The following is a 16,840-nucleotide window of genomic DNA, read 5'->3' as shown; positions in this document are numbered from 1 at the left end:
TCATTTTATTAAAAATCCTATTTTTTTATTATCTAAATTGCTATGTATGTACAATAATCCATTATTTTGTTTAAAATCCTCTTCCAAGACCAGTGTGTTCAACAATGTTCTTCATGATTCCTTCCTCTTCACATAATTCAGGATGGATATATAACAAAGTCTTGGGTTTGGCGGGCTTAGCGCCGATACGACCCGTAGCAAGCTCAGGCTCGGTGATCATCCAGCTGGTAAAGATACGGCTGGCAGGTCCAAGTGCATCCAAAGGAACTGTTGTGACATGATCTCTGGCAGTGAATGAAAGTGTATGGATCGTCAATTCCTTGGGTAATTCACTCTCTTTAGTGCTGCTGGGCATTGTGATCTTTGTCACATAAGGGGACATGACCCACTGAATCAATCCAGTAGAAGCGGAACTGGTAATAACAGCTATTCACAGACGGGTCAGTTTATTAATACACATACAAATTCGTTATCTATTACCTGCTCCAACAAGAGCTGCTTTGGCAACAAAAGGGACGGGCACATCAATGGCAAAAACAAAAGGAGAAATACCTGTACCAAGGCCAAGCGAAGTGATTGAAAAGAGCTTCAGCTTTTTGGCGACATTGGCCAGGGGTCCGTTATAAATGACAACAGGTTCATCCTTCTCAACATTCAAGTTTCTTCTCCATAATGTGGAAGCCTTACTGGCGGTAAATGTTGGGCGGGCAAGTGCGGTTGCTCCTTTGACAAATGTCTTGCTAGAGATTCTCAACATGTTTGGTTAAAAAAGATTTTGTCCCGAACTTTTAAAAAAAAAGACTACCCCCAGCTACTCATTACAGGTACGGATTTCGGGCAATCAATTGTGACCCTTCTTTTCATTCATACACGGGCAAATGCATTAAAGCTTGGTTTCCGTGAAAGTATTAAAAAAAATTTATCACAGGTTATGCATGAAAAAATACCTGTAAAAAGCTGCAGTTCATAAAGGCAAACCATGTGCATAAAGGTGGCCATGATAAAACGCCTAATCAATACAGCAGTATCTTATCACTTTTTTCAATTGAACAATGTTTATCAAGACATAGATATGCAACTTCTTGCCATAGTGTTTTACATGTTGTGGGTACCAGAACATTCGATCCAGTGAAGAAATATTTGCTACTATAACAAGCTTCCATACACTCATTTACAGCATACTTATGCGAAGTAACCAGAGTAACAACTACCAACCATCCTTTTAGTTTTCTTCGTTAACGCTTTAACTAGTGTTAAACTGTTTGTTTTTGGTCTGACTATTAAAGTCTACACATACGTAGCCTTTTAACCCACGTTTCAGTTTTACCAAAAAATGCTGAATTACGGCATTACGGATAATATTTGTTAGCCATACATACTTTTATAATGTTATCTCATGAGAATGCTGATAGTCTTAATACTTTTAAAAAGGAAGGATTTCTCTTGTTGCTGTTGTGGTCTTCATATCTAACAAGCACTGAGGCAAAAAATAAACTTAAGTGATACATGTCGAGGCATATATTTTTCGGTTCTCAATCCAGAAACATCCCATATTCTCAGATATCATCCCCCAAAGTCCACCCCTATGAACAGAAATGTAAAGAGGCAATCATGGACTTGCGTACTCCAGTCATAAACTACACTTTCAAAGCCGGACTCACTATTTCGCGCACATTTATTGGCTCCCTACACTATTCGGAGCAATTATATTAGCTCGCTAAATTTGGACTGACTATAAGCGTACCCACATAAGTCTAAGAAAATGTTTACGTTGATTGACATGCCATATCATCCAAGTATAGTTTATTTTCATAGGATGATCTATAATTGTTTTTATAAAATAAACTTTTATTAAATGCTATTACTGAAACGTTACCAAACCTCCGACTTTCTTGGGGTATTCGCGAATATCTCTATTTTACCATGGCGATTAAATAAAATCATTCTGACATAAGCTCTTGTTTATCAGCCTACGAATAGATCTCGCTCACACTTTCCTTCAACATACAACTTTTCTTTTTTCTTTGAATGGAAACACCACGCCCAAGATCTCTACTTTGGACAACAATACCACAAGTCGGACAATGGTCAAAAGGCGGGTCTCTTAGGGACAGCCAAATTTTCTTAGGGACAGCCATTTTTCTTAGGGACAGTCAGGGTGCGCGTAGTCGTAATGTTGGGATTATGATACTTTCATAGACATCAAGAGGTCAATATAACTTAACAACTTGAAATATTTACACATTTATTACAACAAACATATTGTAAACCAGTATATGATCTTTATAGCTTGCTTTCAGCTTCTCGTTTGGACGTTAGCTTAATATTTCTGCGTAAGATTAAGATCAAACGAGCTCAAAGGCGAAAGAGTGATGATAGAATTGTCAAAAGAAGTATAAATCGTTTAATATACATTTATTCGTAATTTTTACATTGTTTTTGATTGTATATCCTTGTTCCCAGGTCTACAGAGCATCCAAATCACAGATTTTACGTTGCGACTACGTGCACTTTGGCTGTCCCTAAGGAAAATTTGGCTGTCCCTAAGAAAAGCGGTCAAAAGGACTCTATCGGCAACGGATTTAATAGTATCCTTGACCTAACCGACAATAGGCCTAAAAGAAATGGGTAGCAAAGTCTTTTTACAGAAGAAGATTGTTTGAAGCTTAATAGCAATTGCAACAAGCCGAAGAACTGGGGTCAGATAGACGACGACATACAAAGGAGTCTAAAAATAATTGAAGAGCTTGCCGTCCATGACTCAAAGAAAGCATGTGTCAAAGCTCTCTCATACCAAGCTAAATATGCCTTAACAATAATGAAGTCTGCATTAAATCCTAAGTCTGGGGGTGTAAGTAGCTACGAACGCAATTTATCTATTCGTTGTGTGTTTTCTATAACTCATACATCTCTTTTTTAAGGTCGAAGGCTTTAAATAAGAAGAGCAGTCCCTCCAACACGAAGTTTACGGAAGCAGACTTTGTTATTTGTGGAAAAATGGGTTATTTGACACAGAACAATAAGAGATAAAAAACAGTCGATATTGCTTGTAGAGGTTTTATTCTTATACAAAATGAACCTCTATACCAAAGAAAGGGGGGTATATATAGTTATTTAAGCCGTGGTAAAGTTATTGGATATTTAATATTCACTTGGTGTTGTTGGCCGTATCTAGATATGCCTGATGAGACTTATATGAAATCTCTTCTAGTGAACAAAGCTTTTCTGAGGAAGGTTCTAACGAAGAAATCTCTAGTCAAGAAGTCTCGGAAAAAGGAATTTATCATTAACACAAAATTTAATTTTTATTCTATATTATGACATAACCGGAGTACAGAAACTGACCATTATTATTATGTCTATGATTTTAGATGAAAAGTGTAGTTTCCGGATATGATTGAAAACAACAAAAAGAGGTAGAGGGATATTAGAATGGATAAGACTTTAGAAGGTGTGAATATGATGATGACATCCACTGACCGGTGTATGAATTCATTTCAAGTCCCAAGAAACTTTTTTTTAAAACAATCCCTGTTTAACCGTTTGTCTGTTTCAAAATGAGTACCAGTGAGTTGGGATGCCAACATTGTTTTTAAATGATGAGAAGAACTAATGTGTCTGAATTATAGTTAAATGTCCTCCCGGTATTAAAGTGTTTAACAAGATTGCCGACTTTCGACAATGGCGTCGTAGTTTATTGTTAGATAAGAAGACCCTTGGTTATGTTCCCACCATGGGAGCTCTCCACCAAGGTCACCTCTCTTTAGGTTTGTGGAATGAATTTTCGATCGAACAAAACAAACTAAAAAACAAACAAAACCAAAAATTTGAAACACAGTGGCAGCAGCAAGAAAACGTTGCGATCATGTTGCACTCACCGTGTTTGTAAATCCTGCACAATTTGCGCCAACAGAAGATCTCGGCACTTACCCACGTACTTTGCAAAAGGATTTAGATTTATTGGCGAGTTTAGGTCAAGGTGTTGCATCCGCTGTACTTGTGCCTCAAGTTGAGGAAATGTATCCTGCAGGTATCGAGTTGGATGTGACGAAACAGAAGGGTACTTTTGTGGAGGTCTTGGGTATCTCCAACCAATTGGAAGGTACTACACGTCCCAATTTCTTTAGAGGTGTAGCAACTGTCGTATCAAAGTTCTTGAATATTGTAAGCATATGTAAGCAGTGAATGACGCGAATCAAAAACTAAATCAACTTTAAGGTTCAACCAGAGGAAGTGTTTTTTGGACAAAAAGACAGTGAGTTTTAGTACAATATTGTGATAAAGCATACGCTTATGCTTCATTGTAATTTTAGTTCAGCAATGCTTTGTTATCCGTGATATGATCAGGGACCTTCATTTCCCAACCAAAATGCACATTTGTCCTACTGTACGTGAAGAAAGTGGGTTAGCTTTATCCTCTAGAAATGTTTACTTGACACCCAGTCAAAAAGAACATGCACTTGTTTTATCCCGCTCGTTAAAACACATGGAAAGTCTTTATCGAGCAGGTACTCGTGATGCAACAACACTTGTTCAGGCAGGTACCAAACTTATTCAAGATGAACGTAAAAAAGTCCAAGAGGATGGAGAGGATTGGGAGATCAAATTGGACTACGTTTCTATTAATTCAGGAAAGGATCTTAGTGAATTGAAAGGAGACATTCTAAGTGAAGATGGATGTGTTATCAGTATGGCTGTATACGTTGGGGATACGAGACTTATCGATAACCTTTGCTTAGATGTTGAATTAGCTGATTGAAGAGATGCGTTGAAAGTCGCATTTTAAAATTGAAACACACAGTGTCAGGATTACTTCAACTTTGGACTCCAGGACAGACTGTTTAATTTTTAACTGATAGAATAAATCTGTTCATGTAAAACTACTTATAGTGTATTTAATTCTATGTATGTCATAGTATAGGTATTGTCTACAGACTTGCATGCAGACATCATCTTACTACCGTAGCCAACTAGGATAACCTTTTCAACGGTACGTTAACACCTTCGTAACTCTGTAAATAGTTAAAGCTGTTCCGAGGCCAGGATGTAATGGATAAATGTTTTCTTGCTGCTGGGCGAAAAGCTACAGACTTTAACAGAAGAAACTACTGAAACATGCTTGGAGACATGCTCCACGTTATTTGAGTGAACCAAAATTTAAAAGTTTATAAGTATTTGGACCCTGATGATATCGTTAAGGTCTATCCGGCTCTTCTTGATTTAGCCCGAGAAACTATTTTCATACACAAACCAAAGAATAATACTTTAGCTTAAGCTTGCTTGTGCAAAAAAAAAATCAGATAAAATGGACTGTGCTCTATGTTGTTGTAAGGTACTTGGTATGAAATTTAAAATAAAGAGCAAAATGAATAATAATAGATGTGTTTATAGTGAGCACCAGACTGTGAAAGTAGTCAACTTGTTTGAAATAATAATAAAAGGTAATAGCTTTGGATAACTTTAGCAACGAAATGAGTTCAATGCAGAATTCGAAGGAGTGGTAATATACAACTGAATCATTAATTTGATGATTTATAATGGAAGTTATATTCAGGTATAATTAATATCTTACTAAATTCAATAACTAAACATATGAATTAAGATGGAACTTAACAATTTAAAAGACTAACTGAAGAAATGTTTATTTGTTTTTTGAGAGGCCCATTTTATAGAAAAAGGGGTAAAAGGCAGTCAAAAAAAAAAACGGGAAAAAGGTAGTGTAACAATGTACACAATAATGTGAAAATTGCTGAGCAGACTGTATCACGTTGTGTGGGCTTACTTCATAAAAACCAGCTAATGCTTCCTTTTTTCTTTTTTTACGAGAATGATTTCGTTTTTTATACGAACACTAGTAATAGGAGCTATTGCTGTTATTTTATTCAAACAAAATTTGATAATATGGGCTAATCAGTCTTTGCACAAACACTTTGGCGTGATAGTTGGCAATGAATTCGGGTTCTCTTATAATAAGCGGAAGAGCGATTACCCTGTTATGATAACACTTTACAATGTAAATATCTGTAGAGATCATATAATTGATTCTCCTGGTCAAAGATCTGTCATGGAAACGATTCCTTATCTACAAGGCATTGTTACAAGAATTGTTTCGGGCACTACACTTCGTATCAAACACCTGGTATTGGAAAAGGACAATGTGAATACAACTCTTCACGACGTTGTTATTCAACCAATGCGAAACCCCGACTTGGTAATTCGTGTCAAAACTGGACCTATCCAATTGAGTACGCAAGATGCTGCTACAGGAAACATTACAAGCGATTCTTTTGTGACATTCACATTCAAAAATAAAAGGTTGAATGACGTGGAGGTTAGAATAGGAAAAGCAACTTATGACAAACCTGAATCTGTTGACCTTTTTGCTGCAAATGCACGAAGATGGATAAATTCAGATATCATCCGTGTAACAGTTGACTCGATTGATTTTCAGGGGGACTCTTCTTGACACTTGTATAAATAAAAGATCCTTTTCTTTTATCAAATGTAAAGATGCAATAAATGACGATATATGTGATTGTCCATATGTATAGAATTTGTATGCTTTCACATTAGATCTAGGGACCCGATAATATCTCAATTTTTTTTATTATTATTGCCAGAAGAGGGTAACCGAGTCATCAACTGTAATTTTTAATTACAATTGATGCAGGCAATATACACTGATGATTTATCTTGTCATTGTATAATTTCAACTCTCTTTTCTCATATTATCCTGTATTATGCTTATACTATATATTTTATTCGTTTGTGCTTCTAGTACTACACACAAAAGGTTACTCACTTTCTGTTTGTGGCATACATCTGTGCATTTTTTTACGGTACCCTGTGTGCACATATTTACATACACATTCATTGGCCTCCTCCCCTGGCCTATTTTTTCTTTTTCTTTTTTTTTTGTGGGGGGAAAAAAGTAAATCCCGTGCAATTACAATAGCCCTCAAATAAAATTAAGGAGCATAAGGGAAAGATGAAAATGTTGATCGTGTGAATTTGTACATTTCTTTAAGAATATAAGTTACCCCTTTTTTTTTATAATAGATTTAAACGAAAAGTGTAGTAGTACGAGTCTAGAATTAAAAAAAAAATTGTAACGTATTTTCAACCACCCCTTTTTTAAAACTGCTACTTTCTTGTCAGGACAAAAAAAAAATATACGCCCTGCACTCAACAGCACTAGATAAACGGAAGGTTCCCCTTTTCTTTCTGGCAGGTGCTTTAGAAGAGCCATAACTAAAATAGAGTCTGGTTGGCATCTTATCACCTTTTTTAAAAAAATTCTCATTTGGACATGACATGTTTCCGCTCCTGCAATATCATTCCACTAAAAACTGAGATTAAATATTGAGACTTAATATAGTCTAGCCGAGAGATTGTATGCCCTTTTTAATGCGTCCAGAATCTGAGCTTATCAAAGATAATAAACGCACTAGCCATCTTGGTGTTTTAAAACTAGAATGTCATTTGGAACCCTAAACAAGAATACTTTGTTTATTCATATTACGTCCTTGTGACAAGGATCTGCTAATCTATCATAGAGAGTATCATGGGAGCAGAAGGAGCTGCCTTTGAAGAACATTTATCAGAGGCACATGGTATCAATTCTACCCATAAAGTAGAAAGCTATACGAAGCTTGGTATTTGCTCATTCTAATCTTTGGGAGATGCACCGATAGGTAGACAGCAAATTGCGAGAAGACAATGATTCCGTATTGCAGTAAATTAGCATGAAGAGAGTACTTTGCTAGATAATGCCTGTATCTCTTTCAAAACAAATGATTAGCAAGTGATCTTTTTCCTTTGCCTCCATTTTGCCAAGCAAAGCTCGGGCCTTTTCTTAGCTTTCGTGGGGATAAACCCTTACTGCTCCAAACATATACAAATAAATATATGCACCCAAATGGCTTTTTGATAATTTGGAGAAGGCCGACGAAAAGCCACTTGCAAAAAAATGGGTGATGCATCAATAATAAACAAAGCAGCATCAAATCGCACGTATTCTATAAATCTGGTGATTTTTACCAGAATAACCTGTGGTCTTTTGTCACCTAACCAATAGAAATATATACAGTTTTCGTCAAGTGAATGAGAAACAAAAAGCTAGCTGATGATAATGACCAACATTGAGTGTTTTACATTGCGTGTCAAACACAAGCTCTTGAAGTAAGCATAAACAAACAAAAAAGGCCTTCTCAAGTGTTACAATGTTCTAGTTATCAGATTTATATTTACCTCCAACAGAGTTATGTTGCTATGTAAAAGTGTCTTTAGAACAAACCAACTTACAAGAAATATATATCGGTATGTTTAGTCTAGAAAAGCAAACTTACGGGTGCGACTATCACTTTTTGCATTCTACCGCTATGGAAACCCCGCTCACCGGGTAATTTTAAAAAACCGCCTGTTGGATGAGGAGGAGGAGAGAGAATGTGGCCGCACACGAAAACAAAAAAAACTGACCATTGAATTTATAGGCCGCCTGTTTAAAGAAGCGCCCTGTTTTTTTGTTTTTGTTTGGGCGTTGAAGGGAAGGATGAAAAAAGTTATGAAGAGCAAAGTTTGTATTTTAATTTGTGGCACATTCTTGTTAGACACGATAAAAAAGAGTGTACAACCATTGTCTCTTGATGCTTGTTGAGTTTGTACAAACTAAAATTAACTCCGCCAAAGCTTAATGCTTTTCATGATCCCCGTAACAACAACAAAAAAAGGGGAGGAGATTTTATTTTGTCTTTTATTCCCGTTTATCTCCAAAAAAAAAAAAAAAAATAACAAATATTTCTTTTTACTTTTTTTTTTATTTTTTTATAACATGTCAAGACTTTTATTTCATTCAAAAAATTTAGTATCCAAAAACCAACAACTTATCAAACAACGAAATGATGAAATTATTATGGTAAAAAAAAAAAAAAAAAAGCACACATTTACTAAATATGACTTTTAACTGATCTTTAAAATCAGGACAAAGTCACTGCTTTATATGAAAATGTCGATGCTTTATCACAGGTCGAATTTTATGCAGTAACCGAAATTTGCGCCTTGCCAAGGTACATGAACCTTGCATTATTTAGAGCAATGGAACAAAATGATGTTATCACACTGGAGCAATTTAAAGAGTAAAAACACCTATTTTTATTTTATTTTTGTTGGTGCACCAACACTAAATTTTTTTGTGTATAGAAATTGGGACCTATTGACAAAAGACTATGATTACAGTGACCCAGACTCATTAATATATCACATCCTGAAGAAGCCAGAGTTCAACTGTATCACACCTGATGATTTTTTACCCGTTTTAGAAGATATCGTATTGAACCACCCTGCATTACAATTTCTTGAGAATAATGTTACTTTTCAAGAACGATACAGTAAGGACCTTTTTCTTTTTGCACTTTATAAACTTGGCCTAATCCTTTTTTGGGTACTAGTTGAAACTGTCATTTGTAGAATATTCTATGACGCACAGTGTCCCACTGGCAAATTAACTTTGAAGCAATACTGTAAAACCAATTTCTCATCCATTTTAAAATCATTGGATCCAACCATTGATTTATATGCCGTAAGTTGCACGCACGCGGGGGGGGGGGGGGAGCAAAAAGAAATGTTGATCATGAAATGTACTAATTAGGGGCTATACCAAAAAAACTAGATTCACAACATATTTTCTTACAAACAATTCTATGTATTATACTGTAAATTATGGTCCCTGGATACAGACCATGACTTATCGATATCCGAAAGTGATCTATCCAATTATAACATGGGCACTTTGACAGGTTTAACCGTCGAAAGGATCATGGAAAATGGTCGCATTGCTGCATTCACAGACTCACAAACAAGAACAGAGGAGAATGACCTTGACGATAATGTGCCATACTTGACCTATTTCGACTTTATTTGTGAGTTTTTTTTTTCTTGTTTTCTTTATTGATGTCATTGTACATTAACGTCCTTTTTTTTATAGGGTTTTTCCTATCCGAGATCGATAAAAGTACGCCTTTAGCTATCGTTTACTGGTAAGTGCATTCTTTCCCGATCACATGTTTCATAAACTAATCTATATTTATATAGGTTTAGATGTCTGGATGTAGATGGCGATGGTGTACTATCCGCTTATGAACTTTACAAGTTTTGGCAAGATCAAGACACTAAGTAAAAAACCATTTTCTTGTTTGCGCGGAAAAATAGAAATCATTGTTTATTCATTTTTATCTTTTACAGACAAAATTTTTTTGGCAACCCCCAAGTAGATGGCACAATTCAGTTTGAAGATATTATACGCCAAATGTAAGTTCCTTGGTATTCATATAAAAAGTATAGGCCCTAATAAAATCACATTGTTATAGGAATGACTTGATTCAACCTGATGTGCCAGGACAATTCTCTCTAAAAGATTTGAGAAAGAATGGCTATTTAGCAGAACGGTTTTTCGATACATTTATCAATTACGATCGATTCCAAGTACATGAAGCGCATCAAGAAGGCTCTATTCGCCAACAAAAACTCTACGAACAAAAACAATGGCAAGAAAATGAAACACCCTATGATTCTACCATCTTAAAGGACGATTTAGGATTTCCAGTGTTATGGTAAAATATTGTTTATTAAAAGAGTGTCCTTTGTGTCGCTAACACTCTCGTTTGTTTACTAGTCATTGGAATGATTATGCGGACATAGAATATACACGTATCATTGCAGATGAGAATTATGCAAACTCATACGAAGATGACCAAGAAGACGACTCTTTAATGGGCTGTCAATTGGGAGAGGATGACGGAGACGACGAAGGAATTATCATGATTCCTTGTATAGACAAACAAGACTTTATCACAGAGACATCCAGTGGCGATGATGAAAATGGATTAAGTGATACCCTATCTATTTCTTCAACTACCTCTTCCAGATCAGAAGCAAATACCCCAGATTTACATGATGCAGATTACTTGCAAGAAACTACCTCAGAATCCGAAATCACGCAAGATGATGCATTGAATTCTTCCTTGTATAACTTGGGAAAAAACTCTCTGGGTCTCTCTGCTGATTTATCCGATTGTTTACATCAACATATTAATAACTAATTTATATAGAACTAATGCCTTTGGTATCATATTCCCCCAACACACACACACTGCTTTCTTCACTCTATTATTATAGGCACTGAGTAGGAAAGAAAGAAAAAAAAAACCCAAAAAAACTTTTTACTATAGCTATGTTAAATTTATGATAATAAAAAAAAATCTGTATATTTATAATCTAACAATAGATTTCTCTCCCCTATGAATGTTACTAAACTATTAAAATTTGGTTGTTTTGCTGGTTGCTATATCAGACAGCCAAGCATGATATAAAAAAAGGAAATTATACAAGATAAACACGATAGACACGATAGCAACCGATGTACCAATAGGGAACACGACGGAAATATCCTCGGCTCCTGAACTTTGTGTGCATGTCCATCAATAAAGAATTTTTTTTTTGGCTTTATAGAGAGCACCCATACTCGTTTGCCTACTAAACCTACCAGTCATTGAGTATCCTTCCCATAAAAACTAAAGAGAGAGAGAGAGAGTCACCACTCAAACAATGGACGCACGATAAAAAAAAACCAACAATAATAACAGTTCGATTTCTGAATGTTTGTTGTTGTTTATAGAACAAAAAGGCTGAACGATTGTTGATCTTTATTTATATTGAAGGATTTTTTTTTCTCTCGTATAAATAAAAAACACCGGGATATTCATAAGCGTAAAACATGGTGTAACTGAAAAACGCTCACGTTTTTTTCAGGAGAAATAACAAAAGAGTTTTCGATCTTGGGTTTTTGTCATTAAGTCGTGCATATATATTATACATACGTGTTATGAAACGCATATCATGTCCTGACAGTAAAAAAAAAATATATCATTATTCGTCAGCGTATTATAACTCATTGTTTATCTTTAATTATGTAATAATATATATATGTAAATATCTAGTGTTTCTAATATGTAAAGGGAGGGGGGGGGGGTACGAGAGTTATCAAACCAGAAGGTAGTAGGCAGAAACAATAGCTAAAGGAAAAGCTATAAAAGAACCAGAAATGCGCTCAGATGCTGCTGAGCTTTGGCCATTGGCGTCATATTCATTATTTATAGAGATACTAGCCGAAGCAGCAGCGCCCGACATGGCATCATTGATAGGTTGTGCAGCTTGCACGTTTGTTGCATTAGTACCTGCACCAAGGCTTATTTCAGCTGATGGAGCAGCTGGAGCAGCTAACACAGAAGAGAAGAGCACTGCAGAGACAAGGAGGATGGTAGTGAATTTCATTTTGTTTTTTTTTAATCGAGTTGTTTAGTAGATTAATGTAGAAACATATTTCCTAGTACATGTCTATTTTATATATTAAAAAAACGGTTTGACATACGCCATTGACATAATCGTAATTATAAAAAAATCATATGAATTTTGCTTGGTTTAGCTTGTGTGTTCTCGTGTAACACATAGGCTTCGTTTTTTTCATATGCTTATTTGCCACGTTTGCCCCATTGATGAGCCTACTAGTTACAGTGACTGATATTAATTCATTTTAAATTTCCTCGTGCCAACAGACGAAGTACCGTTCCGATCCGTTATTTGATGCTATTTGATTGTTGCTTGTGCCAAAACCAATGTCAAATCATGTAATCTGTAGCAATGGGTGGAATAATAGTATTAGTCCAGTATAGTCTGTCAGCACTTTAAAATTACTGAAACAGTCATCTATACGGGAAATCATTTTTTCAATTGAGAATCAATAATCAGTTTTGATGTATCCATGTACTTTTCCCTTAAAATTCCCCGCCCCAAAAGCAAAATTGAGCGTCATTCAGTATAGAAGACCATTCATACAAAAGACTATTACAAAAACCATCATTCCCCAACGTCCGGGATTTTTATATCGCCGCTTTGCAATGACTGTTTAGGGTGGAGACAGAGGCGATTTTTCTTTTCTGTTTAATCCCAAATGTCAACTAAAACAGCATTGGTGAATCTCGCGAAAAAAAAGTATTTCACTGAATTACCTTCCTTGAAAGTGCTTTCAAGACCTCACGACGAGCGATCTGAGGTGACAGTCTATGTAAAAGGTTTTTTGGCCGAAGGCGATTCACCTGAGAATTTTCAAGATTGGATGCATTCACATCGTTTACTTGTGCTAAGTTCATCACACAAATGGGCACCTTCTGCGTTAGGGTAAAAAAATAAAAGAAGAATCACTGATTCAATGGGAGGGTGTGGTCTCAAAAAAACCGTGCATTCTTATCTAGATACTCTTGGCCTTCTGGAACAGCAGGCTCACATATTCCTATTCCCTTGGCTTCTCTAGGTTCAACTGCATATTTAATTGCAAAAAACTTGAAGCAACTTAAAAACCTGCGTTTTCCAACCCCGGCATCGATTGCTGGAGCGGTTGCATTAGACGTAGGCATCCACGCGACTCGCTTAGCCTACCAGTACGGGGTTGCCAATGAAACCAGTCAGGATCGAGCTGAAATGTTGGCTTGGCGATTATTAGATTTAAGAAGGAAATATGATTACCTTCGTGTGGTGGGCCATTCTCTTGGCTGTAGACATATCGTAGAAGCGTGCTCATTAATGAGCCCAGAAGAAAGGCAAGTTTTTTTTTTGTTGTTTGAAAAAGATCTCTTGCACCAATAAAATTGTATCATTTTTATTTTTATTAGACCAGACTCCATTCATTTATGTGCTCCCGCTTTGGTTGCACCAGATATTGTGAATCAGATCCGTAAAGATACAGGCGGTCTGGGTCGCATCAAGACGATAGTGTATCATTCAAAAAAAGACATTACTCTTGGTATTTTATTGAGAGCCATTTTAAAGGGCGAGCAATCCATAGGGGAAATCGGCTTACCGGATCAAGTTGGATTTGAAAAAGACTGGATGGATCCAACCGTTACTTCCGTCGATGTCAGTAAATCTTTAGGCGGTTTTTATGTTGGTGCTCATACGGATTATGCCGAGAAATTTCATTATTTTGCAAAGCCCTTTTAGAACAAATAAAGAAAATGAGACCATGTACTGTCTCTGAAAATATTTCTTTTTATAGATCTTTTTAAGTAAAGAGCTATTTTTCTGTCATTTCAATTGGTAATAACACTGGCTTACATTCAAAGAATCCCCTGTTTTTGCATCTCAGCGGAAGCACCGTGGTAAAAACATCTTAATGCAGTAGTTGTCCTCTGTGCGATCACCCCAATTGTTCGCCGCATTTTAATAAACCTGATTGTATTACGCCATTTTGTCTTTATTACTTGTTCTCATTCGTGCATTTAAAATCTACATTTATTTTTTTAAAAGGCCATCTCCCTGGATGCTACGCTTCAGTATATGGTTAGACAATCTAGACAGGAAATTCATTGGCTCTTCACATACATTCGGGACGTCAATTCCTACCAGCTGTTTCACTAAAATTTCCATATAAAAAAGTAAAAATTTTCTGAGCCGATTAAAAATATTCTGTCTAATCCCTTCTTCTCTTAAACCCATTTTTTTTTTTCCTTTTTGTGTACATGAAACTTAGATCAGGATAGTTAATAAATATGGTGAGCACGATACGTCAAAGAACAAACGAACTCAAGATCGATCTGTCATCGACAGAAATTGTTTTGCTTGGTAATGCTTCCGAGTCAGCTGCTAAATTGCTAAGAGGTACAGTCTCTTTAAATTTGACTGAACCCATGAAGGTGCGATCCGTTACTTTATCTTTTACAGGAAAGATGAAGGTGTCTTGGTCTGAAGGTAATTATTCTTGTGCATGTATATTTTGTGATTAGCGTGTATGACGTATTCATGTTTTGTTCATCTTGCAGGTATTGGTCATCATCAGCATTATCACCGCAAAGAGAAGGAACTCATCACACACAACTGGCAGTTTATCCCCATCATCGATCAAGCCAACAAAAAGGCTTTTACACTGGGGGCAGGGGAGCATAAATGGGATTTTGAATTATTACTGCCGGGAGATTTACCGCAGTCGCTGGAAGCAGAAGGAGGTCAAGTAGTGTATCGACTAAAGGCCGTTGTTGAGCGTACTGCATTTTTACAGAATATCGTCAAGAAGAATGTACTTCGAATTGTGCGTTGTATGCTTCCTACCGAATTCGATCTGATGCAAACCCTCGAGATCCATAACACTTGGGCCGAGAAAATGATGTATGATATTCTTTTGCCTAGCAAAGTGTATGCTCGTGGTCATCTTATTCCCTCCACATTTCACATTACGCCCATCGCACCCAAGCTACATATAAGGACACTCACTGTTTCCTTGAAAGAATATTGTACCTACACAGCAAACGATTGCTCTAAGACAGATACCCGAATCGTCAAGACGCAACGTGAAGAAAATCCGTTTCTGACACAACCGGGAGATGCCACCAACGACTCTATCTTTTGGTCCAAGACCATTTCGCTAGATATCCCTCCTATGTCGTCCCAAATGGCCTTTTGCGACGCAGATAACGAAATGATCCGCATTCGCCACAAGCTAAAATTTGTTATGTGTCTGGTCAACGCCGATGGACATCTGTCAGAACTTCGCTGCTCTGTACCCGTCATCATCATCTCTTCTATATCCGAACAGACCGAAATCAATAACTTACCAGCCTATGAGCAGGCTTGGCGATCGGTTCTCTGTCTTGAATCAGGCCCTTCCACTCCCATCTCGGAGGGTGCAATCACACCACCTATTGCTCATACTTCTCCTATGCCCATGAACACTCCTAATACCACGAGCCATGACGTGGATGAAATTCCTCTAGAATCACCTAGTGGTGAACCATTGTGGTGGAACGGCTCAAACCTTTCAAGAGTGCCGTCTTATCGCACAGCTGCACAACAGGAACCTGTGTCCTTATCTACTTCTTTGCCTTCATATGACCAATTGGCTGGTTCGCCAAGGCATGCCGCCATGTTTGGTCAACTCACCATGTCTTCTGGATCACCTCGTTAGAATTACTTTCATTATATATACATATCGTACAATACACACACTCTCTTTAGCATCTTTCTTTTCTTCAAATATTACATTACCAACAGAGTCTTTTTTTTTTTAATAACTCATAATAAAAACTTTACATCAGGTTATATTCCTGATAAATTTCTCAAGAATACGTAGCGATTTGATTAATAAACAAACACTTTTGTGTCCAAAAAGATGTAGAGTTATTTGTTGATTTAAAGAGGACGCGATAAACATCAAGTTAATTGTCTTTCTTAATCCACATAGCTAGGTACTATGTCCATCATCGCTTAAGGCTTTCTCTTTTTTTATAGTTAAAAAAAATACATGTTCCAAAAGAGATGGTTTTCTCAAACTCAAGAACCGCAACTCTTTGTCATAGTTACGCCGCAAACACCAGGAGCAATTGTTTCATCAAAACTAAAAAAAGAACAGCTGCGCGGTAAACGTGCCTCAGCAAGTAGGACAAAAGCAATGATGTCAAGAGTTTAAAACATTCAGAACCGAAACACAAGTACATATATATTATACTTGATCGCCTGTATCAGACCATGTTATCTGATTAGGAAAAAATAATCAAAGTAGAACCATCGAGAAATTTATAATAAAGATTACCGAGCAGACAAGACAAACCCCCGTATTATAAATATACCCCGGATTATTAATGTGCGCTAATAAGCCACATCAAAAGTACAAAACAGAAAAAAGATATTTTATACAAATTATTTATTTTTATCAAAAAGTAAACAGTGTTCAAAAGATTAACCTGAAATAGAAATAGAGAATTAATAAATAGATTCTATGATGTTTCAAATAAAAATAGAG

General features: G+C 36.4%; 8 protein-coding genes across 8 annotated transcripts; 5 read left to right on the top strand and 3 right to left on the bottom strand.

Moving 5' to 3' along the window:
- Nucleotides 1-70: 70 nt before the first annotated feature.
- Nucleotides 71-757, bottom strand: EV154DRAFT_428243 (uncharacterized protein; the record flags this gene model as incomplete). The annotated part of the gene is made up of 2 exons (XM_051596405.1): nt 71-426; nt 481-757. The coding sequence occupies 2 exons, from the start codon at nt 755-757 to the stop codon at nt 71-73; spliced, it is 633 nt and encodes a 210-aa protein (XP_051453385.1).
- Nucleotides 758-3,557: 2,800 nt separating this feature from the next.
- Nucleotides 3,558-4,759, top strand: EV154DRAFT_485544 (uncharacterized protein; the record flags this gene model as incomplete). The annotated part of the gene is made up of 5 exons (XM_051598761.1): nt 3,558-3,567; nt 3,630-3,767; nt 3,839-4,164; nt 4,219-4,255; nt 4,314-4,759. The coding sequence occupies 5 exons, from the start codon at nt 3,558-3,560 to the stop codon at nt 4,757-4,759; spliced, it is 957 nt and encodes a 318-aa protein (XP_051453384.1).
- A 1,045-nt stretch (nt 4,760-5,804) lies between these two features.
- EV154DRAFT_522665 (uncharacterized protein) lies at nt 5,805-6,603 on the top strand. Its single transcript, XM_051603019.1, has one exon. The coding sequence runs from the start codon at nt 5,828-5,830 to the stop codon at nt 6,464-6,466; it is 639 nt and encodes a 212-aa protein (XP_051453383.1). The 5' UTR covers nt 5,805-5,827; the 3' UTR covers nt 6,467-6,603.
- A 1,019-nt stretch (nt 6,604-7,622) lies between these two features.
- Nucleotides 7,623-8,372, bottom strand: EV154DRAFT_485542 (uncharacterized protein; the record flags this gene model as incomplete). Its single annotated transcript, XM_051598760.1, has 5 exons — nt 7,623-7,773; nt 7,883-8,066; nt 8,155-8,227; nt 8,251-8,283; nt 8,349-8,372. 5 exons carry the CDS (start codon nt 8,370-8,372, stop codon nt 7,623-7,625), a joined length of 465 nt encoding a protein of 154 aa, XP_051453382.1.
- A 458-nt stretch (nt 8,373-8,830) lies between these two features.
- Nucleotides 8,831-11,096, top strand: EV154DRAFT_568064 (uncharacterized protein; the record flags this gene model as incomplete). Its single annotated transcript, XM_051606056.1, has 10 exons — nt 8,831-8,914; nt 8,980-9,134; nt 9,199-9,386; nt 9,447-9,577; nt 9,668-9,917; nt 9,983-10,034; nt 10,090-10,170; nt 10,240-10,305; nt 10,365-10,607; nt 10,670-11,096. The coding sequence occupies 10 exons, from the start codon at nt 8,831-8,833 to the stop codon at nt 11,094-11,096; spliced, it is 1,677 nt and encodes a 558-aa protein (XP_051453381.1).
- Nucleotides 11,097-11,989: 893 nt separating this feature from the next.
- EV154DRAFT_568063 (uncharacterized protein) lies at nt 11,990-12,327 on the bottom strand (the record flags this gene model as incomplete). Its single annotated transcript, XM_051606055.1, has 2 exons — nt 11,990-11,998; nt 12,064-12,327. The coding sequence occupies 2 exons, from the start codon at nt 12,325-12,327 to the stop codon at nt 11,990-11,992; spliced, it is 273 nt and encodes a 90-aa protein (XP_051453380.1).
- Nucleotides 12,328-12,693: 366 nt separating this feature from the next.
- Nucleotides 12,694-14,095, top strand: EV154DRAFT_574885 (uncharacterized protein; the record flags this gene model as incomplete). The annotated part of the gene is made up of 3 exons (XM_051606441.1): nt 12,694-12,697; nt 13,364-13,649; nt 13,722-14,095. The coding sequence occupies 3 exons, from the start codon at nt 12,694-12,696 to the stop codon at nt 14,047-14,049; spliced, it is 618 nt and encodes a 205-aa protein (XP_051453379.1). The 3' UTR covers nt 14,050-14,095.
- Nucleotides 14,096-14,523: 428 nt separating this feature from the next.
- Nucleotides 14,524-16,164, top strand: EV154DRAFT_545507 (uncharacterized protein). The gene is made up of 2 exons (XM_051604659.1): nt 14,524-14,796; nt 14,868-16,164. The coding sequence occupies exons 1-2, from the start codon at nt 14,598-14,600 to the stop codon at nt 16,004-16,006; spliced, it is 1,338 nt and encodes a 445-aa protein (XP_051453378.1). The 5' UTR covers nt 14,524-14,597; the 3' UTR covers nt 16,007-16,164.
- The last annotated feature ends 676 nt before the right edge of the window (nt 16,165-16,840 follow it).

The sequence above is a fragment of the Mucor mucedo genome, assembly GCF_025094135.1.
Source record: "Mucor mucedo strain NRRL 3635 chromosome Unknown EV154scaffold_117, whole genome shotgun sequence".
Classification (NCBI taxonomy): Eukaryota; Fungi; Mucoromycota; class Mucoromycetes; order Mucorales; family Mucoraceae; genus Mucor; species Mucor mucedo.
The sequence above is the reverse complement of the archived record's forward strand: the minus strand, read 5'-3'. Positions and strand labels throughout refer to the sequence as shown.

What these genes read in the sequence shown, in the direction of transcription:
- EV154DRAFT_545507 (XM_051604659.1), top strand. Translation starts at nt 14,598, where the DNA reads ATGGTGAGCACGATACGTCAAAGAACAAACGAACTCAAGATCGATCTG. An exon ending in GAAGGTGTCTTGGTCTGAAG is followed by an intron (nt 14,797 to 14,867) that starts GTAATTATTCTT and finishes TTCATCTTGCAG; the next exon opens with GTATTGGTCATCATCAGCAT.
- EV154DRAFT_522665 (XM_051603019.1), top strand. Translation starts at nt 5,828, where the DNA reads ATGATTTCGTTTTTTATACGAACACTAGTAATAGGAGCTATTGCTGTT.